This window comes from Lampetra planeri, chromosome 23 (assembly GCF_965212315.1).
Source record: "Lampetra planeri chromosome 23, kcLamPlan1.2.h2, whole genome shotgun sequence".
In the NCBI taxonomy this organism is placed as follows: Eukaryota; Metazoa; Chordata; class Hyperoartia; order Petromyzontiformes; family Petromyzontidae; genus Lampetra; species Lampetra planeri.
In genome coordinates this window covers 5,546,847-5,569,798 of record NC_136129.1, presented here as the reverse complement: position 1 = coordinate 5,569,798, position 22,952 = coordinate 5,546,847, and the positions used below count along the sequence as shown (strand labels likewise).

The window sequence follows — 22,952 nt, the reverse complement described above, 5'->3', positions numbered from 1 at the left end:
ATGAAGGGGCCTCACTTTTCCCAAAACACCCCCCCCATTGCCAGCAGTTGGATCATTCCCGGTCTAACATGTTACACTCTACCCTGGGAATACCATTACGTGTTATTGAGGGGTGTCTGGGGAACAGGTAGCAGACGGGTTTTGCAGGGGAGGGATTGTTAAAAGAATAATAATACAGATAATTTACGGACCTTTGTCAGTTTCTTGCCGAACGAAGGCTTCCCCACGCCATGTCGGTCATGTGGTTCGTTTTACCTTACTTACCCAAGCTTGTCAGCGCAAGCTGATGGTGGGGTGTCGTTGGAGGGTGGACCCAGGACCATGGCGGATATCGCTCACCAACGATGTTTACCATGGCAGGGATTGAGCCAAGGTCACTGGGTTGTAGCCCCAGTGTGCTAACCAATGTGCCACAATCCCACCCCTAAGGAGTAATATAAAATACTCGTTGTTAGCATTCTCAGTGTTTACCGGTGGGAATATATTCTGAAGTGTTCAGCTGTGTGTGTGTGTGGAATCCTGGCAATGGATAACATCAGTAGCAAGTGGTATCTGAACCCGTTCTGGGAATCTCCAAGTCCAGGGCTCTTGAACTGTGGTAATGGGCCATATGTGGCCAAAGTGGTTTATCCTTGTTTAATTGGTGGTGGCAGTCGTGGTGGTGTTGGTGGTGGTGGTGGTGATGACGGTGGTGGTGGTGTTGTTGACAATTGCGGTGATGGTGGTGGTGGTGTTGGCCGTGCTTGTGGTGGTGGTGGTGCTGCTGATGGTAATTATGGTAGTGGTGATTATGGTTCAACTGGTGGTGGAAATGGTGGTGATCGTTATGATGATTATGGTGTTGAGTGTGAGGGTGTTGATGGTGGTGACAGTTGTTATTGTTTAAATGTTGGTGGCAAGGGTCGAGATCGTGATGATGATTAGGTTGTGGAGCATGATGGTATTGGCGGTGGTGGCAGTGGTGGTGATTATTATTTAACTAATGGTGGTAAACGTGCTTGATGGTGATGATGATTATGGTGTTGACCGTGGTGGTGGTGGTGGTGGCGGTGACGTTAACGGTGGATCATTGTTTAACCGGTGGCGGCGGTGGTGGCGATGGCGACGGTGTGGACGGTCGCGCCGTGTGCAGGCAAGGCGCTGGAGTTTGTTCGCGACGCGATGTTCGCCGCCCAGTCGGGCGTGCGCCGCGGCTTGCCGCAGGTGCTCGTTGTTATCACGGACGGGCGCTCGCAGGACGACGTGTCGGCCATCGCGCAAAAGATTCAGCAGGACGGTACGATGTCGTGTGTGTTCGGTGCGCGCGTGAATCTGTACCATTCACCGTCGTCACGCAACTGTGTGCCCTCGTTATGTCCTTCTACATGCACATAATCTTTATTTATACTGGAGGAATCCGATGAGCTATACATCTTTTTTCACAGATTTCCGGTAAGGGGTGGGTCAGAAAGTTACAACAACAAAGCATACAAAAACACCAGCGCACAAATTATAGGAACGGTGAGAAAATCGCAAAAAAATAGATTTTTGTAAAAATTTACTATTTTTATTTTCACATGGAAATTTACAGTGCGGCTCCTGTGCCCAAGTGTGATTCTTGGCCACGTTTAGCACCAGACTGATTACAAACGGTCTCTGAACCTGGCCTGAGTTTCCCCGAGGTCACTTCAGCCTCAAGCCCAGATCAAATATTGCTTTTGGGATGGAATAGTTTTATCGCTCACAATTTATTTATGTGGCCAATAACAGTTAATTATGAGGTAACCACGTGAAACGTGTGGCGTGATCTAGTAATTCAATCATATTGGCTGTATAACATTTGTGTAAATAAATGGGTACGACTAAAGTTTTGCTACCTTAGGTGGTACCAATATCTGCTGTGGCCCATGGACTATAAAATTAATACATGGTGCAGTCATGGCGGTGCATTGGATGCTACTGCCAGAGAGACATAAAGAAGGTCGGCTGTGCACGGTGCTGGCCACACAACGAGCCCCGTGTGTGTATGTTCGGCCAGCCTGCAGCTCAGTCTGCTAAGTGCTGGGTATGAATGCTGGATGTACGAACAGAGCCGTTGTGTCAATCCACTGTTATTTAACCCGATTGTATTATCACATGAGATAGCAGTGACAGCAGGTGCAATCACCTACGATGTGGCAGGCGGAACATTTAAACATCTTCCAAATGTGACCGCGGTGTGCCGGCCTTCATAGGTGCTCGCCAACAGCACTTGCCCCAACAATATGCTGAGGTGGTGGGCGCGGGGGATCTTTGTCTCTGTGTTTGCCACGTACGCGCGCAGGCGTGTCCGTGTTTGCGATCGGCATCGCGGACGGCGACTACGCGGAGCTGCGCGCCATCGGCTCGTTGCCGAGCGAGCGCCACGTGTTCCTGGTGGAGGACTACGAGGCGTTCCGCTCCCTGGAGGACCACCTCATCACCTTCGTGTGCGAGACCGCCTCCGCAAGTGAGTACGCCGGCACTCAGATTCAACGCGTGCGCTCGCATCGTCCAGGATAATTGTATCATCATTGTGCTTGTTCGGCCAGGGCTTCACCGAGTCTCAAGACACTTTTTCACGAGGGCCCTGACCAGTTTTCTCAGTCGTGGGGAGGGTGCAATGTGTGTGTTTTATTTTAGTGATGGGAGGGCAGTGTGGAACAGGGGTGGAAACGTGCAAACTCCACGCGGAAAAGCCGGGAATTGAACCCAGGCCGTTCTTGCTGTGAGGCGCTGCGCAATCCTGTCGCCAAAAAAAAAACGCTGTTCGCTTTTGTTGAGATGATGCTTAGTCAAGTGGATGGAAAACAAATCAATTATTCAGTTAATTGTGCGGTCATACGTGGGGAGATGATAAAATAATAACGTGGATTGTATCGTGTTCCAGTGAAGCCTGCATGGGTTATCTTTAATTTGAAAAAAAATGTAAACCTCAACACATCCTTTGTTAATATATTGGTGTTAAAATATAAATGTGTGTCATCAAGGTGTTCCAGGACACCTGCTCAGTTCAATAAATTGTTGCTACTTTTAAATTCAATGAATAGTAAGAAATAAACACACGAGTACTGTACTACATGCGCAACTGAACCGCAACATGGTATTTTTCTAATTATTCGTACGTCTCTGCCCCCCTGTGTGCGCCGTCGTGGCCCCACGTGTCCCCCCGCGTGTCCCCCCGCACGTCCCCCCGCGTGTCCGCATCATTGCCACCTCCCCCGCAACCCCTCTCCCCCCACTTCCCCCGTTGCGGCGCCAATCGATCGTGGCTCGAACGTGACGCCGGCCTGCAGCATGCCCGCTCGTCCACCTCGACCGCTACACCATCTCAGGTACGGCCGGCGGACGGTTAAAGGCGGCAGACGGCATGCACGGGGTATATGCAATACGCACCGGGTGAGGGAGTGCACGGACCGATATACTGGCCACGAGAAAATCATAACTCTCTGGAGGGGGGGGCGGGGGAAGACAACGTGATTGTCGGACTGATGCAAAACAGGCGACCCGCCGCGTCTGACGTTTCGCGTGGACGTGCGTTTGGTGGCCAATCGGTGGCCGTTTCACTTCTTCAGAGCGGAGTTTTGTGTTCACCTTGTTGACCTTCCCCAGCCCGCACATCTGATTCGCACAGTTGGCTACGTACGGTCCGAAGGAAGTTCGACATGCATGCGTACATAAAATTGGTGCAGCCAGATTGAGGCAAGGTGTATATTGTGTTGAAGGGAGGTGAGAGTCGAATTACAATGTACATGTTCAATGCATTGTAATCCTGTTTTGTAGCGTGTAACGTATATGAAATGCAAGTTACGTAGTGTACAATGTACAATCAACGTATGAGAATATCTTACGTAGAATATAATGTACGAAAATAGAATGTACGATTAAACGCCCTCTAGTGCGTTACATCGTATATAATGTATATCCACTTCAAAACAATTCCGTGTTGTCGTAGAATTTATTCTCCGCATGCCGGAACCTTTTTCGTGCTACTTTAAACACCGGCTATGACCTCATTACGAACCAGCGCTTCTGGGTTATGCTTCTCCGTACCAAGGCCTCCCCGTGTTAGTCTCCCGCCTGGGCCTAGCTCGAGGAAAATCCTTCGTTGCAAGGTTGCTCGTGTGAATGTGGCGTGCGCCGCCGCAGGGTTCAAGATGATGGAGGCGTTCCAGCTGACCGAGCGTCTCTACGCCAACGTGAGCGGAGTCTCCATGGAGCCCGGCTCCTTCAACTCGTTCCCCTCGTTTCGGATTCACAAAGAGGCAGTGCTGAGACAGCCTACCAGGCACGCACGCACACACACATGCACACACGGGTAGCGTGTGCTCGCACAACTACACGGCCACACGCACGTACACCAACATGCACACACTCGTACACGTGTGCACACATATATACAGCAATGAAACCCGGTTCATTGTCATCATCAACAGCAGCAGTAGCATCCATGGTCTATCCACTGATGGATGAAGGGCTCTGTCCTAAGCCATCACTGCCTGTCAGGGTCCTGAGATGCGACAGTCCCACCTGCGCATGATCCGATTTCATCGCTCCATCTCCACATGCTGTCCACACGTGTTTACTGCCTTGGCTGCCACTCCGTAGTTAGTCTTGACCACCGGCCATCGTCCCTTCTAGCGACGTGGCCTGCCAATGCCTAGTTACATTTCTCAATAGTCAATATGATGTCTCTAACTCTGTATGTTCTCTCATCCACCTTTTCTTCTTTCTGTCTTTGATGTACTTCAAAGGGTCCGTTTCTCCATGCTTCTTTATCCATTTCAAATAATTTGTTCTATTTTCGAAATATTTCTCGTGCTGCCACGCAGACTGCAGTAGGTGGCACGTCACTGTAGCAGCTACAGCCATAGCGAATGGTACACTTGGGTGCGGATTTGACGGGGTACACGGCCCAGAACAGCCCCCGCTGAAACGGTTCGACCCCCCCCCCTCCCCCCCCGCGTCTTCCCTCGCGGCGTGAGCAGGGAGGTGCTGCCGGAGGGGCTGCCCCCCGCATACACGGTGTCGTTCATGATGCGCATGCTGCCCGAGACGCCCTCGCAGCCGTTCACCGTGTGGGAGCTCCGCGACGAAGCAGACAAACTCCAAGTGGGCGTCCTCCTCGACGGTGAGACCGGCGCGTGATCGCTCGGCCACCCCCAGAGGGGTGCCGTGGGTGGCTTCGGCCCTGGTGCAATGAATGAAATGGGCATCCTTCCTCTCTCTCCCTGCGCCCGCCCCACCCTGTCCAATTTCCCTCCCCCATCCTTTCCACAGCATGCCGCCTGTGTTCTCCGACGCAGTTGCACCGCCTGCGCACTAGATAGCTAAGCCACTGAACCCGAACGAACGTTGACCTTTGACCCCTAACACAAACCCGACATTGATCCATAACTTTAAACCTAGCCCTAGCCTAGCCCCTACCCCTAGCCCTACCACCCAGCCGTGCAACCGTAACCCTCATCAGTCGCGTAGTCTGGTTGGCAACTGGTCCTGATGCAGGGGATGAAATGGGGGTCCCCCCCGGCCCCCCCGATACAATTTCCTCCCCCACCCTCTTCGTCGGCCTTAGCCCCCCCCCCCAGCCCAGGGGCCCCGGTGCAGTTGCATTTCCTGCACCCTTGATAGCTGTGCCGCCTGGTGCATGCAGACATGGAGATGCACGCAACCACACAAATGTATTGGTTCTGACTCCACGTGTGTGTACCGTGCATTCACTCGTGTGCGTACATACCTGCAGACTGTGGCGTGCACGTGTATATCTCCATATATATGAAAGGCAAAGTTGTGATTATGTGTGTCTGTTTAAAATGTTTAGCGTACTTCCCGACATGCAACAAACTTGAAATTTGTCATCTGGGTACTTTCCAGACTGTACACCATGCAAAAATTATGAAAATACACTTTTGGGGGGGGGGGGGGAAACTCATTGGTGCATATATTTTTTGCACGGCAAGTGAGCTGTGACGTCAAATCTGTCATGTGACCCGCGCATGTGGAAGCGTAACGCATTGTAGTGTAGTGGTTAGCGCGCTGCGCTACAAACCCGGCGACCCAAGTTCGATTCCCGCTCACGGCCACCACCGGTGACGATTATTTTAACAGGGCCTGGGCCTCCCCTAGGTCGACTCAGCCTCAAACGAGTAACTGGTGTGGTGTGTGAACATCGCCACTGGGGAGACAAAGGCGGCCGGACGTGGTGAATCCAAGTCCCGGGCGAAGCCGGGTAGTAAAGCTCGTATAGTATAACCGAATGTGTCCAAACACCGGTAACGCGTGTGTGTACACGTGCGCTGCAGCCAAGGCGAAGTCTTTGACCTTCGAGTACATGGACGACGCGGGGAAGTCGCAAAGCACCAACTTCGAGGGCCCGGATGTTCAGAAGCTCTTTTACGGCAGCTTCCACAAGGTCCGTGCGTTTTCACCTGCGGTGCTGGCCACCCACCCCCTCGTGTGCCGTGCCAGCCTTCGTAGGTGCTCGCTAACAGCACTTGCCCCAACAGTCTGTTGAGGCTATACGGGGGGATCTGTGTCTTTTGTTTATATATGTGTAGTGACTTACGACGTCACTACTGTGTCGGGACTGTACGAGCGTAGGGACACATGACGTCACTACTGTGTTGGCTCGGTATGGGTGCTGTAGGCGGGTGTCACGGGGGTCGTGTCAGGCCGTGACACTCTGCATGAACCCAACAGGACACGTGACCGGATAAAGGGGGGGGCTAGGGGCCCCAAGGGGGAGCTTGGGGGTCACGTGGTTGGGGACCCGAACCTTCTCGAAGGATCGAGAAGGGGGGCGTGGCCTGGGTCGGAGCCGGCCACGCCGCGGGAGTTATAAGTGGGGTGTGAACAGAGCGCTGGGCTGTTCAACCCCGGGATGAAGACGCCATCAGCGGTCCTCGAGTCTCTGATCGTCGTTCGTGACCAGGCAACCCGTCACTTGCCTTGGTCACGCTGTGTAGTATTCCCCGAGTGTTAGTGAGATTAGGAATGGTGGTCACCACCTTATGTATAGTGTTCACATTGGTTGTTATGCGTTAATAAATAGTGTTGCCTCCAAGTTGAGTGTGCACCTCAATCGAACCCACTACATATGTATGGACCAGTGGTTAGCATGCTGCCCTAAGAACCAGGTCAGTCAGGATCGATTCCTGCTCATGGCTAAAACCAGGGATGAATATCTGAACCGGTCTTGGGCTTCCGCAAGTTCGATTCAGCCCTTAAATGAGTACCTGTTGCTGTGTGTAAGCATCAGCACTGGGAAGACAAAGGCAGCCCGCGTAGTCTTGTGCCAGCCTTCATAGGTGCTCGCGAGTCAAGGCTATGGGGGTATATCTTTGTCTGTATTTGCGTTTGTGTGTCCGATTGCAAGTGTGCATAGATTTGCGTGCATTTACCCCACATGTGTATGCATGCCGTCGGCAGGTGCACGTGGTGGTGAACGACTCGGCGGTGCGGCTGCACGTGGATTGCCGCGCCGTCGAAGAGCAGCCGTCCGGGCCCCTGGGCAACGTGAGCACCGCCGGAGAGCAGAGCCTGGGCCGGCGCCGGGGAGACTCCGCCAGCGCAGAGGTGACGGGGCGGGGGAGAGTCGGGGGGGGGGGGGGGGGGCGGCCACACGCAGCACCGGGGATACGGGCGCACGGGATGAACACCGGGACACGGAGGTGCACCTGGGTGGGAGGGGGGGGGGGCAAATACAATAATTATTCCGACCATTTTTGAGATATTTCAAGTGTTACATTGGAAATTTAAAAAAGTATGTAATTGATTCAGTGCTCTCCTGTGCAACTACTTAGGTCGGTTATGACATCGCAAAACCATGCGAGATGGCGACAGCTTGTGGAGACCTTTACCCAGCAGTGGAGTGATCGTGACTGATGATGCTTATTTTTTAGTGCTCTGAGTAGGAATACAATTTTCCCCTCAATTAAATCGCAATTCGAGTGTGCCACTGCCTCAACACACGGCAGTCAACACAAGTTTTGCCATGTGTTGGCCTTCATAGGTACTCTCTGAAAGCATTTACCCCAGCAGCCTATTGAAGGCTATAATGGGGGATCTCTGTCTTTGTCTCAACAGTTCCAGCTGCAAATGTTCGACATCGTGTGCAGCGTCAACTGGGCGGAGAGAGACAAGTGCTGCGAACTGCCCCACTTGGTGAGATGTTTCTTTAAAACAAATATATATAATTCCATTTGTACATTGTCTAACGCTTGACCCATGTCCCTCACAGGGTCTCATAATACAGGTCAAGGGTCAGGAGGTCATCATGGCTCATGCCTTTGATGCCACCGCACCTCCATGGCATGGTGTGGATGTTTGGTGGCTCGTAGAACACTGTGGGACGTCGCTATTCCATTCCCAATCTCTGTTTCTGACATTGGTTCCTCTTGCGTCACATCGACTTTTGGTGATACTCTGATTTCCCAGAGTCCCATTGTCCTGTTGTTTGTTTTATCATCTCTACTGGAGACTAATGTGCCTTTGGTTATGTCACGGCTTCTCAGAATCCCACTACCCCGTTGTGAGCGCCCTTGCCCTGCATGATAGAGGCTTGTTTGCTCTTGGAAGATGTACTTGCACTATGAATCTCGTAAACCACATTCCGAAGCCTCCTTTAGCCACCGCTTTCATGAGAATCATGCTCATGGTCTCCCACAATGAAGATGAGTAGTCGGCACAACCTAAAATTAGCACCAGAGGGCAATCATGAAAGTCTGCGCTGCAGAGAAAAAAGGTGGTGGCAGGGCCGTGCGAAGTGCGTGGTCACACCAGCCCCTGCATGCAGTCCCTGTCAACCGTAACAGGTGCTCGCCGTGAGCATCCTAACCCTACGGTCGTTACGGCTCCCGAGCCAGCCCGGCATGGCTCATGAGGGCGCCAGGTTGTTTTTCCACTGAAGAACCCGAGCCACACCGCTGACGTCGCATCCAACGGACGAGTCGAGTCAGGCGGGGGCACAACGTGCGCCGTAAATGATCCACCCCGCCCCTGGGCCTGCTTGGCCCCAAACCGTTCAGATGTCTTTTGAGGCCACATATTCACAGTTTGGTTCTGGCTCGCCTTGGAAAATTGCCAATGGAAAGCTACCTATGCTGTGATGGCCCCGTGCTGGCACAGCTTGAAAATGCCAATGGAAATGGGGTGTCTGAGTCTTGTTCATTTGTGTTGCGTGGTCACAGCGAGATGAGGCCAAATGCCCCGCGCTCCCCCACGCCTGCACTTGCACTCAGGACAGCATCGGCCCTCCTGGTCCTCCTGGCCCCCCGGTAAAACCTACACATATACACACATGTACACCTGTATACACACATGTACATATATACACATAAACACACATGTACATATACATACACACATGTCCGTGTGTGCACATAGGCACATGCACAATTACACAGGTGTACACATACATTGGACAGGAGATGGTGGTGATGAGTGCCACTCACTCAAATGTGTTGGTGCACCTAGCCTGGCACAAGCGCCGTGGTAACAACACTCAGTGTTGTACGGTGCAGTAGTTACCACCCTGGCCTGCAATCCTGATGACCAAAGCTCGTTTCCTGGATATGAACAACATCAATTGCAAGTGTATACATGAACCTCTAACGGGCTTCAATTTAAATGTGTACCTGCTGCGGTGTGCAAATTTCAGCACGATCACGGACAAAGTCGGCCCAGCATATTGTGACAACCTCAAAATGTACCTCGCCTGGCACAGATGATGTGGTGACGTCACCCCTGTTGTTGTTGTTGCTGTTTTCTCTGTTCAGGGTGGTTCTGGGTTAAGGGGACCACGCGGAGAATCTGGATTGCAAGGACCTCAGGTACAGCCCCTCTGCACATGTACACAAATGCACACACCGTAAATTGACTCTCTCCGCGCTCAATATGGTGGCGAGATGTTAACCATCTCGCCTCATATACAGAAGGTTTGTGGGTTCGATTCCGACCCTGATGCCTGTATATTTGGAGTTTGCATGTTCTCCCTGTGGTTGCGTGGATTTTTCTCCAGATCCTCCGGTGTTTCCATCCACATTTAGAATCGACATGCGTTTAGAGTATATGGCTGCTATACATTTCCACGTCATTAGCCACTTTATTGAGCTATTATTTGTGGCAAGGTCACTTTTGAAAAAGAGCTATATAGCTCAGTGGACCTTTAAAATAGTTTAGTTTTTTGGTTACTTTACATCCCAGCTCTGCGATGCGTTTTCGGGTTGTACCATGTGTTGTTCGGCATGATGTCCGACGTTTTGCTCCACGTGCTGGGATTTTGAATATCGGGCATCATTCCTAACAACCCGGAAATGCATCGGAGAGCTATGAACCACAGTCGCAAAAAAGCTAAGCAGCAACGTTACATCTTGACATGTCTCCACATATATACACACACACAGTGTGTGTGTGAAAGGTACCAGGCAACAATGGGAACGTTTGGCTATCACACATTCCATCAGCAAGAAGAATTTTAAGCCGTTTTTTTACGACCAGGATCGTGACCTTAGTAAGAGCTCATTAACATCACTTTCCACATGGTCTATAACGTTACATGGAGAATATTAATGTGTGTGTGCCTGTGTGTATGTTTTTGTGTCTGTATGTGTGCAAATACTTTGTGGGTGTGCTTGTGCATGTGTGTGTGTGCCAGCCTTCATCGGTGCTTTCTAACAGCAATTGCCCCACTAGTCTAATAAGACGAACGGGGGTAACTTTGTCTTGGTGTGTGCATCAGCGCACTCGTGTGTGTATGTGTGTGCCTGCGTGTTTGTGTGTGTTTGTCTCTACGTCTGTGTGCATGTGTGTATTCATGTGCATTTGCCCACGTGTGCATGTATGCATGTGTGGCTCTGAAACTGTTGGTGCGTGCGTATATTTATTTGTGTATCTTCAGGGATCTTCCGGTCTCAGGGGAGATCAAGGCCCAATGGGACCCCAGGGTCCTCCTGGGCCTCAAGGCCCCAATGGTCTCTCCTTGCAGGGGGAACCGGTGAGTGAGAATGCGTGCGTCTGTATTTGATGTGTACGCGTGCGTTCACGTGTACCTTTGCGCACAGAAGTACGCTGGTTGCCGTATACATGTGTACACATGTGCATAAATTGTTCAGTGTGCATCGCACTGTTCTATGATTTCCAAGACCCAAGTTCGACTCTTGGCCATGATGCATGCAAAGGGAAATTAGTATCTGAATATAAGGATATTTTATTGACTTGATTTTATTCATTCGTGTGTCTGCTTTAATACGTTCCGGAGATGCTCGTGAATCGCAAATTTCGTGGATAATGATTTAGAATCACATTCATAAATACATAAATAAGCTATTAAATACATGACAGTTGTAATAAGACATTTCTTTATCTCATCACTTTACCTCCCATCACTTTATCTCATCACTTTCTCTCTCTCGATGCAGTCAAAATTGCAGATAGCAAGTGCATGAATAATGAGAGAATACTGTATGTATTAGTTTGTATTTTATATGTATTTGTATATATTTCAGTTTAATATTTATCTTGAATATCTATATATTTCATACATATTTGTGTGCACGGGGGTAGGATGGTGGCGCAGAGGTAAGCGCACCAAGCTATGAACTCGGTACCATTCCCGGCCACGGCTAACACCAGTGGCAAGTGATATCCCAACCGGTCCTGCCTCACTCAACATCACACCTACATTGTCCGGCGTGGACAAAAAATCTCCATGACAAACACGGCATAGAGAGGCCTTCATCCAACAGTGGATCGACAAACGGGTCTAAATAATTGTTTTTTTTATTTTAATTTGTTTGTGCACGTTTGTGCAAGTGTGTTTGCACGCGTGCTAAAGTTTACATGTGTGTGTGGGTGCTTGCGTGTGTTTGTAGGGACGGAAAGGAGAGAAAGGAGAAACGGGCATTCAGGGACAGAATGGACCTCCGGTATGCAAATTACTCGCATCACGTGCACACAACAACGACAGCCGCCATTCGCCACTAAATTACAGGAATGCCACCACAGTGCTTGTGCCAGGCTATGTGTACTTTGATGCCATGTGAAGTTCGGATGGCTCGTTGGCAGGAGGTCACGAGACAGACCAAGCAAGGTGTTTTGAGTTGACTGGCAGATGCACTACCGGTGCTCTCCACTGTGCCAATGTGCGCTAATGCTTTCGCTTTCAGGTGTTTCGCTAATTGTTGAGCGTCGCTCCTCTGCCTCCTATTGTTCTGCCTCCTGGAGCGTGACTGCCCCTAACTGCCCAGTAGCCTCAAAGTGTATCTAGCCTGGCACTGCTCATTAGCATAATTCACGAGCCTCCTCCACACAGGCCAATCTTGACACCGCTGATCCCAGTTATCAACAAGTCCACTCAGTTCTAGTTCCTCCTATACCATATCAGCCCATCTCATTGCCAGCCCATGCCTCGCCCGTTTAGCCCCCTCTATCCGACCAAACGCAGATACCACTGCAGGTGTCACAATGAAACATCTCTCTCCCGATGCCCTGAAGGAGTGGGTATTGGGTGAACCTTACTACTGTGGGTGTATTAATGATAAACACACATCGTTGTCCACCGAACAGTGGACATTATATATCCCTTGACAAAATTTAATGTGTGCCAGTGTCATGGTCCAATGTTGTCACTATTTGAGAAATAATCACGTTGTGATGTGTTGTTTTTTTCAGGGACCCCAAGGCCCGCAGGGAGTAATGGGGAGACCAGGTTCTGCGGGACAACGGGTAAGATTTGCCTTCCCAGTGACAGTTTCAATCGTACACTATGCCGCGCATATCCTCCACCAGTGGACAATAAATAAATAGCCCACAGTGCGACGACGGCTGTCACCCATCCTAAACCGCAGGCTCACATAGGAGCCATATTGCCTAGTTCCATCATTTACTGGCAGCGTTTCAGATATTCACCATGAGGCTGATACTTGTGGAAGTGCACTGGCTCACTCAATCACCCTCACATGAAGGACATCTGTGAAACAGAGCTTTATAGCTCATCAGATTCTTTCAGTATTCATACATATTCTGATTCTGGTGTCAGAGAACTGACTCCCCACCATGCAAAAAAAGAATTTTGAGTGTCATCATGCGCTATTTCTTGCCTAATTTCTAAATTTTTATTCCAACTGTGATATCGAGTCACGTCAGGAGGTGAAGGAATGTCCCCGCAAAGCCCTTGTAGTATAGTGCAGCGCTTCTCTATAGGGAATGGCCACACCGAAGGTGATATCACAGAGATATTTTCGGGATCCCTTCAAATGACCTGCACACTCCCTCGTGCCGGTCTTTGGAGAAGTTTATCACGTGGCAGTCAGACAAAGTTTTTTTTAATAATTAAGGCCAATTAATTTTAATGTTACAGTTTGTTTTGGCCCAGTCCTTGGTCACCAAGTTGAGACCATCGACTGGCATCGCCTGAAAACTGGGGCACTGTGGTGGTGAGACGTTAACTCTCTTACCTGGTAGGCAGGAGGTCATGGGTTCAATCACGACCCTGACGCCTGTATATTTGGAGTTTACATATTCTTCCCGTGGTCGCGTGGATTATTCTTCTAGTCCTTCAGTATTTCCCTCCACGTTACGAAACATGAATTTAGAGTATTTGGCTGCTATAAATGCCCACACGATAAGCCACTTCGTTGAGCACCGCTAGTGCCAGGTCGCTACTGAAAAAGAGCTAAAAGAGCTCAAGTGGGATTTACCTAACAAACTTTTAAATAGTAACAAAAAATTGAGATCCCAGTTTAATTACGGATGGCTGCAACTTGGATTCGAACACGATAATCTCAGTGAAGTGTTGCTTAGTATCTCTGACACCTGAACACCCCCCCATCCCCCCAAACACCATATCAGTGTCACGTTCTTATTGTGTCCCCCTTTTCCTCCTCTTCCCAGGGCCCTGCAGGAAAAGATGGAGGCACAGGCCCACCTGGCCCTCCAGGCCCCATGGTGAGACCTTGATGAATAATCCACTGTACGTAAGCTAACACAACGGTGGAACGATCTGTGCAGTGGCTAGCACATTGCGCCATGAGCCTATGGACCCGAGTTCAGTTCTCGGCATATGACTTACATCGGTGGCAAACGATTTCTAAACTCGTCCTATCTCCCCTCTCCCTCCATCTTTCACCAAGCCACACTGGGCAGCCTGGTGATGTCTGCTCAATTAAACCCCTATGACTGACACGGCATGCCGAGGCCTTCATCCAGCAGTGGATTGCCAAGAGGCTGGGAAAATGTTTATTTTTATTAAGCATATGTGACCTTTGTCTCTCCCAACTCAGGGTGGACCTGGAACGCAGGGAATCCAAGGCAACGAAGGGAAACTCGGCCCTGTTGGGCCTAAGGGACAGCTGGTACACGTGTGCACCAACATTTACACACATACACGTACATATTCTCGCATACGTGCACACACACACTCATGTATTCACACTCCGCAAATGTACATAAGTAAAGTTCGTTTTTCTATGTTAAATCATGTATTGTTTTACCGATCCACCATTCAGTGTTTCATATACACACATGCACTGACACGTGTGCTCACGTGCTCCTATATTCACACACAGGTGTGTACGTAGACACGGTCTCTACCCACGGGTACACACGTGCACATCTAAGGTGGTGGCGAAGGCCGGCGGCGGTGGCTATGCACGTAGCCTGTCATCCAGCACCTGTAGATGCAGTGAGGCCTGGTGGATCACACAGATGTTGTGATACTCCCTTCCCGTGGGTGTCGAGGTGCCATACCCCCGGGCAGGAGAGGGCATTACAGCAAGTGGAATAGTTGCCATCTGTTTCCATCTGTACGGTGGTGGAGTGTCGCCTCATGGAGCGTGTGGGTTTTCTTCCAGTGCTCCGGTTTCCTCTCATACTGTATGTACAGTATAGACAACTCGTCAATTGGCTGAAAAAAAAATCTTAAAATAAAAATCCTACGCAGGATCCTCCTGAGAAGAGTGTCCTTGGGCTCAGTGTGGCACTTCTAGATAAATAAAAAATGAACATTATTATTGACACATTTTCAGTGGGAGGTCGCTCGTTCTCCTCTGCTGTCCCCAGAGTATGGAATTCCCTTCCCCAGGCCATCCGTGGTGTCAACTCCCCGCCCTTAATTCAGTGCACGTTCAAGGCCTTACTTTATACCTCAGCTTATTACTGGCTGCCTTTGTCTACAATATAAATACGCCCACTGTGTCTGTGCAGCGTCTTTCGACGTAGCCGCATGTCAATGCTCTATAAATCCAAATCCGTTTGCACACACACACACACTTATAATAATGGTAACAGCAGCAGTAACAATCACATTATTTTGCCGCGTTTTTTGTTTCAGGGTCTAACGGGACCAAAAGGAGAGCGAGGAGAGAGGGTAAGACCCCGTGAGGGCGCGGCAACGTTTTCGGTGCAGCCATCGTCGGTGATGTTTAGTGGTGACTTCATTGGGCCGTCTAGCGGTATGGTGAACGTGTACACCACTGTGCAGGTTCATGTACAGCCCTGAGGGGTCGTGATTGTTCAACTCTGCAAAAGCGGCGGCGTCTTGCGGCATTGCTTAATTAAACCCAGGTCGAGATCAGAGCGATCCCCTTTGCTCAAATCCAACCAGCATGGGGGGGAGGGGGGTGCACTCATCTCTGTTTGCGGCCCAGGTCCAGGAGTAAAAAAAACCCTCCACATTCCTATGGCAGGTTCCATATAAATGCAATTATACAACCTTTTGAAATTTGTTCAAATATAATTTCAACGAGTGGGTTTATGTAGATGCTTTAGTTACAGTGACCTGAAGCTAGGTGGCACGAAGCAAGAGGGTGAGGGAGGCTGGCTCATTGCCTTGAATATTAAACCCCTGGCATTCTAAGCAGTCGTGACTAAGCAGTCAAATAATTAAGCATTCATTTAGCCGTGTGGCTTTGTGTGTGATGGGGAGCGGTAGTGTAGCGGTTCGCATGCTGCGCTCCAAACCCGGCAACCCGGGTTCGATTCCCACTCACGGCCAACATCATTGGTGATTATCTGAACCGGTCCTGGGCCTTCCCTATGTCGACTCAACCTCAAATGAGTACCTGGTGCAGTGTGTAAACATCGCTACGTGGGAGACAAAGGTGGCCGGGTGTGGTGCTGGCCACCCACCCCGTCATGTGCCGTGCCAGCCTTCATAGGTGCTTGCTAACAGCACTTGCCCTAACAGTATGTTAAGACTATACGGGGAATCTTTGTGTGCTTGTGTGCATTCACATGGTGCCAACATGTGTTCAGTGTGTGTGTGTGTAAATGTGTGCACACGCATGTGCTGTATGTGTGCATCCATGCGTGTTTGTGTGGACATTTACACGCACTTGTGTGCGTGCTTCCACAGGGAGACTCTCAGAGTCAGAATCTGGTGAGGTCCCTGGCTCGGCAAGTCTGCGAGCAGATCATCAACGGTGAGTGTGAGCGTTCGGTCCTCTTTGGTCCGTGTCGGATGTTTGCGTCTGCTGCACACTCACCCTCCCTTTGTGAAATATATTCTTACGCTGATGTTTATTTTTATTCCGTTAAGCACTCCAACCTTGTCTTGTACGCCTCTTTAGTTCACCATCGTAATCCCAGGCCACTTTCAATAACGGCCCTGGGTACGCGTACTCTGATACGATTCTCAGTTGTGTCCCCCCCCTTCAATGTTTTCGGGACATCATATTGGCTGTCGCCGACTGAGGAAAGTAAATGGGCTTTGTTTCTGAAAGAAAAACGATGATGTAAAATAAAATAAGTCAGTGTAGCTTGGGCGTGGCGCGTCGCTAGAAGGGAAGACGATGGCCGGTGGTCGAGACTGACGATGGAGTGGCAGCCAGAGGAGACAACACGCCACAGAGAACGTCCACCGCGGAGATGGAGCGACGCCATCAGCTCGCACCTCCGATTAGCACGGTTGGCTATGTACGGTGCGAAAGAAGTTTAACATGCATCCATGCGAGGGTCGAATTCGAACCGCGTTGTGTGATCGGCATCGCGCTCGCTGAAGGTGTTTGCCTTCAGGGAAGTCGTGTACTGTATACGCAACTGCGGACAATTCTGTGAGACACTTATAACTTCTTTGCCGTTACTTATTGCCAATTATGAACTCAGACTATTGTCCTATCATCTCATAGAGTCCCTGGCACGTAATAATATGCTACACAGTTGCAGTGGGGGTTGCAAAATGCCGCTTTATTACGAATAAACCCCAATGATATGAGCGAGGTGGATTGTTTCTTCGCCAGACCGCGAGAGGTTGAGACGGCTTGCGGAGGCCTTCATGCAGCCGTGGATAGATAGTAAATGTCTTTCCTTTTTTTAAATGTACATACATTTGTACATGACGACAAATCAAGTGGTTTCACTTGCCTCGGCAGGTTGGGGATTTTTGCGGTTGTGCCGTACGACTCCCCGATGTGTTTTCGGGATTTGTACCGAGTTCCGTTCGGCACGATGTCCGACGTGCTGGGGAGCCGGACAGCGCGCGGTACGACACCGAACGACCGGACAACGAACCTCCGTCGTTGTGGGAAGAAGAAAAAAAACCAGCGCGCTTGTTTGTGTCTCATCTCACGCAGAGCACGTGCGAAGGTTCAACTCCATGATAAACCAGATCCCCAACAACGGAGCCCCCGCGCGCAGCGAGCCAGGACCTCCAGGTCCCCAGGGACCCCCGGGCCGCCCTGGCCTCCGAGGGGAGCCCGGTGCGGCAGGACGTCCCGGGTTCCCGGGGTCTCCTGGAATCCCCGGCCTTCAAGGAGGGAGAGGTAGACACACGCATGCACACGCACGCACATGCACTCCCACTCTCGCCTATACACATCCTTGCATATATACAAAGACAAAGATGCACCCGTATAGCCTTAACAGACTGTTGGGGCAAGCGCTGTTAGCAGGCACCTATGAAGGCCGGAACAGCCAACGTTGGCTATACGGAGGATCTTTTTTTTTAGTGTGTGTGTGCCAGTGCTTGTCCGTGCCACTCTCACCAATGTTTCTGCCCCCCCCCCCAGGTTTGACAGGAGAGAAGGGAGAGCGGGGTGGTCCTGGAAATGGTATCCGTGGACAGGACGGGCCCCCCGGCCCCCCAGGTATAATTTCCCTGCCCCCCGTCAGCCCCGCTCCCTTGTTCCTCCAGCACCCCTCCCCACCCTTCCCCATCCGTTGTGGGGAACCTACGGCCCACGCAGGCAAGAAACAGCTCATGACCTCATTTCACGAGACCCCATGAGGCTCGCCACTTCCCAACAGGCCGCAAACAATATTTATCCATCACTGCGAGCATCTTAGCAGAAATAATTAGGAGGTTCTAGAGGGCAATATTTTAAACCTGGCAACAAGCACAGCCTTTACTATGTTTCGCATTATTATTATTGGATAATGCTTCGGCAATGGCGGAGCCAGGATTTTCAGGTAGGGGGGGCAACCCCTCCAGCAATGAAAAATTATAGGAGTTGTTAGTAAGTAAGGACTTGTCCCTTGCTTTTTATTCGACGTGTGTGCGGCGATGGTGCAGCCATCGATCGAGGGTCGAATTCGAACCGTGTTCTGTGATCGGCATCGCGCTCGCTGAAGGTATGATGCCTTCAGGGAAGTCGTGTACTGTATACGCAACTGCGCACAATTCTGAGTCACTTATAACCGCTTTGCCGTTACTTATTGCCAATTATGGACTCAGACTATTGTCCTATCATCTCATAGAGTCCCTGGAACGTAATAATATGCTACACAGTGGCAGTGGGGGTTACAAAATGCAGATTTATTACTAATAAACCCCATGATATGATCGAAATTAACGATTACGCAACTGACAAAACCTGGACTTTTAATGCCCCCGTGCGTTAACGGCTCAATTATGACGAGGTTTAAGATTGAGAGTTGGACATGTGTGGGTCTAATTTCACTGTCAAGCCTCGAAAAGAGGACGTCAGGGAAACCAGGACAAGGTGGCAACCTTAATCTCACTTCTCGCACGTGTTCGTGTGTGCGTGCATGCGTGCGTGTGTGTGTACCCGCCAGGCCGCCCTGGTACCGGGGTCCCAGGCAACACGGGCCGACCCGGTATGGCTGGGCCACCCGGCCCCCAGGGTCGACCCGGATCCCCTGGGTCCAATGGCCCCCCGGGACCCCCTGGATTCTGCGACTCATCTCAGTGTGCGGGGTACTCCTTTGGAGGTAAGGGCGGCTCGGTTCGGCCGTGCCTACAACCACTACACAGTTCAACACCTCAACCTGTCTGGCCTTTGTGTCTTACACTGCAGGTAGTGTTTAACTTAGACCACTTACCAACAGTTAGGGACTGTGCTCTCACCGAGAGATAGACGGATTCAGTTCACAATATTAAATTGTACTCACGGGATGGGCATCTGGCCTCGGGCTTGTCGTCCGCAGAATATCTGTACTCCCTCCTCTCCCTATCGCTCGTGCTTTGTACGGGACTCTTGTTTAAGTTTTTTTTTATTAATAATAATAATACGTAATAAATCAATTGCGCGCGAGTTTTGCGGTTGCGCTGTAATGCTCTCCGGCGTGTTTTCGGGACCGGACCGCGAGGTGTTTTGGGCACGACGTCCAATGTTTTAGTTCCACGCACCGGAAGCTTCTTCAGAAACCAAGACTGAAGCATCCAGTTGCTGAAGAAGCTATTTAGCGTGTGGAGCGAAACATCGGAAAGGTCGCGCCAAAGTGCACGCGGGCACAACCCGAAAAAAAAACGTCGGAGCGCGGTTGAAGTGAATTAATTTGCAGCCCTTTTTGTCAATCCACAGCTGGATGAGGTTTTTTGAGCATACTTCACCACGCTGGTCAGTGCGGGTTGGTGAAGGCGGGCAGCAGAGATGTGGGAGCATGTGAGTAGAGTGCGACAGCGGATTTAAATGGTTTGCACTACGAAGAAGTAGAATGGTCATTGCCCAAAGCGTCGTCTTTTATATATACATCTTTTTTTAAGGCAGCGTAATTTACAAAGGTGTTGAGTGGTTTTTTTGTGTGTTAAACCTACAACTCTACTGCAGTTTGCCTTAACCTAGAGTCAGAGATATTCACTGCAAGTGAAATAGCATTCGTTCGTATTTTACCGAGGAAAGCCGCACCGAGACTCAAGGCTGTCTTTCACAAGGACGCTTACTCGTTGAGATGTTTGGCCAATACCTTGGTCATCTCACATGCGGGAGGAAACTGGAGAAGCCGGCGAAAGCACAGGAGTCAGAGCAGTCGATGTGATACAATCCATACAGATAGTGCAGCAAACCAGTGTCCATGCAAGTTTGTACAATGTGCTTGTATTCTCTATGTGCGTTTATTTATCATTGTCTACTACACGCTGATGTGTAAATACATATATATAACTGACTTGGTAAGATAATTGCAGTGACAGAAATACTTTTAAAAAGTCATGAACACGGAATTGTACCAAACACCATCTCGGTTTGCATGCAAACCATCGTGTTAACTTTGTCTTTTCTTTCATGATTTCAGCTCCATCATTGGGCGGTGGCTTTGAGTGATGAAGTGCCTCCCACAGTGGCAGGAAAGCAACGATGCACTGATTACATTGAACGTTCACACGATGTTTGATAACTAACAACCACCAGGTCATAGCTGCCCACATTGCTTTTTTTATACCGACAAGTAAATTACTTTACACCTAAAATAGTAGTGCCTTATGCCTGTACACAACTGACTACATTATAACCGCACACATTGTTTTATACCGACGGCTACTGACCCACACGTGTGCGCACACATGCACACAGTTTATGCGCAAACTTGCGTGCAGCTACGCAGAAATAATGCAGGTACGCGCACGCACAGCTGTGTTCAATCGGATACACTCACTTTCACACCAGAGGTACACAGAGTTGCGTGGTCACGTTTCCAACGAAGAACCCTCATGCTACACATTTGATGACACATTATGGAAATGTATTTTGCTCGGTTTTAGCTTATTTTATTATTTGCTTCGTTTTACTTTTTTTTATTATATATATGAAAACTATTATGAAAATAGAGAGGGAATATGGCATAATTCTCGAAGAGAGGAGAAATCTGCAAACTGGTATTTTTGGACAAATCTTTATAGGCGTTTGTTCACGTGGGGGAGGAAACGGCAGCACGCAGAGAAACTCCACGTACATTCGAGACAATAACATTCCGTCAGAGGGTCAAACTTTCATTATTTGGTGATGCTGCATTGGCAGTAGTGGACAAGTGCAAATATGTTAAGAAGAATTGACATTCCCCAATTAAATATATTTCCCCTATTAAGGCCGCAGTGTTATTTACAAATGATAGGAAAGTCAGCATAGTGTTTTTGCCCGTACTACCATCCGATGAGCCACAGTTTTTACTCTGCAGATTGGGAGTCAGTTTCAGTTTTCAGTTTCATTTATTTGGTATAGCCCTGTGAGCCATTCGGCTCTTGAATCGGGTGCAACTGCAACAAACAAAAAACAAAAACATGAACAAGAGTCGCACACGCTCGATGAAATTTGTGCCATCTACCATCCCGGCCTCCGAATCGCTCGATTTAACAGTCTCCCAGCGGCATTTTCATTTCGTGAAACGTTTCGCAGTCACGTTAAGGAATCTGGTGGCACAGAAAAGAGCCAACGTGCTTGCTTGCAGGTGGCAGCTCATACTTAACGCAGCCCACCCCACCCCATTGTTAGATGGCGTGGGTCATAGGGGACCGATACAATTTGCCTTTTATACCAAAGACCACATTCCCATATGTGACCCAGGGTGGATGCGTCTGGGATAATGTGTTAAAGTTTGGAGTCAAATGAGGCTCTTTTTCATAATTGAAACACGCGTTTGGCCCCTTCTCATAAATGCAACTATGCACTCCTTATACACCACTCTTTTATTTCATTACCAGAAGGTCATGCCACTGCCCCAAAGTGGCCCGAACCATTAATCAAAGTGAATGTTTTTTTAGTCTTCAAAATTACAGTACGCAATTTCCCACGACTGCAACGTTTCAGCCTTTTCGGATCCGCCGAGCAACTCGTGTGCGCAAAAGTGCACGTCGTGAAATTGCTCTCTCGTGGTTGTGAACAGGATTGGCTAACGTTGAAAACGAAATATCTGTGGCTCAGCTCAGCCTCGGTCGTGATGCATAGGACAATAGTCTGAGTCCATAATTGGCAATAAGTAACGACAAAGCAGTTATAAGCGACTCACAGAATTGTGCGCAGTTGCGTATACAGTACACGACTTCCCTGAAGGCATTCACCTTCAGCGAGCGCGATGCCGATCACACACGGTTCGAATTCGACCCTCGATCGATGGCTGCGCCATCGCCGCACACGCGTCGAATAAAAAGCAAGGGACAAGTCCTTACTTTCTAACAACTCCTATCATTTTTCATTGCTGGAGGGGTTGCCCCACCTACCTGAAAATCCTGGCTCTGCCATTGTCGCCAAGGTGATGCTTGATGGAATAAATTAACTCGCTTTACTGCACTAACCGAGCCTTATTTAGCTTTTTATTGTTTAAATGAAAACATTATCGGTTGTAGTCCTTTGCTTCGCTCGTTCCAGCCAAAGCTGTTGTAATGTCTGATACGGTAAGTATAGCCTTCCACGTTTAAATGTTTTTAAGGGGTGTTGAGTAAAACTCGATTGTGGAAAATCCAGCGGCCCTATTTGACCGCTGTCGGGGCGGCCCTGTGTAAGATTTGTACGAAGTTTGCGTATTTATTTGTGTCGGTGTGAAATAAAAAAAAATCCAACGAAATTGTACACTATTCTGCGTGCGTTGGCATCTCATTTGTGTTTTAAGATTGAGAGTTGGATATGCGAGTCTAATTTCACTGTCAATGCTTCAACAATGTAACTTTTGCACTAAACTTAGCACCGATTCAACAACGCTGAAACATCACGGATAAATATCTTGCCAATGTTTCAATGCTGATGGTCTCGTTTTAACATTGTCCCTGGGTATTGTGCCCAACAGGTTACACA

General features: G+C 49.5%; 1 protein-coding gene across 2 annotated transcripts in view; it reads left to right on the top strand.

Annotated features, from left to right (window-relative positions):
• Window positions 1-22,735, top strand: part of LOC144726306 (collagen alpha-1(XII) chain-like) — a 132,459-nt gene extending 109,724 nt beyond the window's left edge. The window contains exons 46-67 of one of the 2 annotated variants that reach the window (XR_013587264.1): window positions 1,133-1,276; window positions 2,303-2,467; window positions 3,294-3,332; window positions 4,147-4,285; window positions 4,986-5,128; window positions 6,300-6,409; window positions 7,426-7,572; window positions 8,083-8,160; window positions 9,186-9,272; window positions 9,774-9,827; window positions 10,895-10,990; window positions 11,868-11,921; window positions 12,667-12,720; window positions 13,888-13,941; window positions 14,277-14,348; window positions 15,326-15,361; window positions 16,349-16,415; window positions 17,565-17,753; window positions 18,000-18,077; window positions 19,006-19,161; window positions 19,755-19,835; window positions 20,464-22,735. Coding sequence is in view for 1 of the 2 variants with exons in the window: in XM_078604899.1 (XP_078461025.1) it covers window positions 1,133-1,276; window positions 2,303-2,467; window positions 3,294-3,332; window positions 4,147-4,285; window positions 4,986-5,128; window positions 6,300-6,409; window positions 7,426-7,572; window positions 8,083-8,160; window positions 9,186-9,272; window positions 9,774-9,827; window positions 10,895-10,990; window positions 11,868-11,921; window positions 12,667-12,720; window positions 13,888-13,941; window positions 14,277-14,348; window positions 15,326-15,361; window positions 16,349-16,415; window positions 17,565-17,753; window positions 18,000-18,077; window positions 19,006-19,161; window positions 20,464-20,492 (1,991 nt within the window). In the remaining variant the exon portion in view is untranslated. The remainder of the gene's footprint in view (window positions 1-1,132; window positions 1,277-2,302; window positions 2,468-3,293; window positions 3,333-4,146; window positions 4,286-4,985; window positions 5,129-6,299; window positions 6,410-7,425; window positions 7,573-8,082; window positions 8,161-9,185; window positions 9,273-9,773; window positions 9,828-10,894; window positions 10,991-11,867; window positions 11,922-12,666; window positions 12,721-13,887; window positions 13,942-14,276; window positions 14,349-15,325; window positions 15,362-16,348; window positions 16,416-17,564; window positions 17,754-17,999; window positions 18,078-19,005; window positions 19,162-19,754; window positions 19,836-20,463) is intronic. The other variant, XM_078604899.1, reaches the window with a different exon arrangement.
• Window positions 22,736-22,952: the final 217 nt, after the last annotated feature.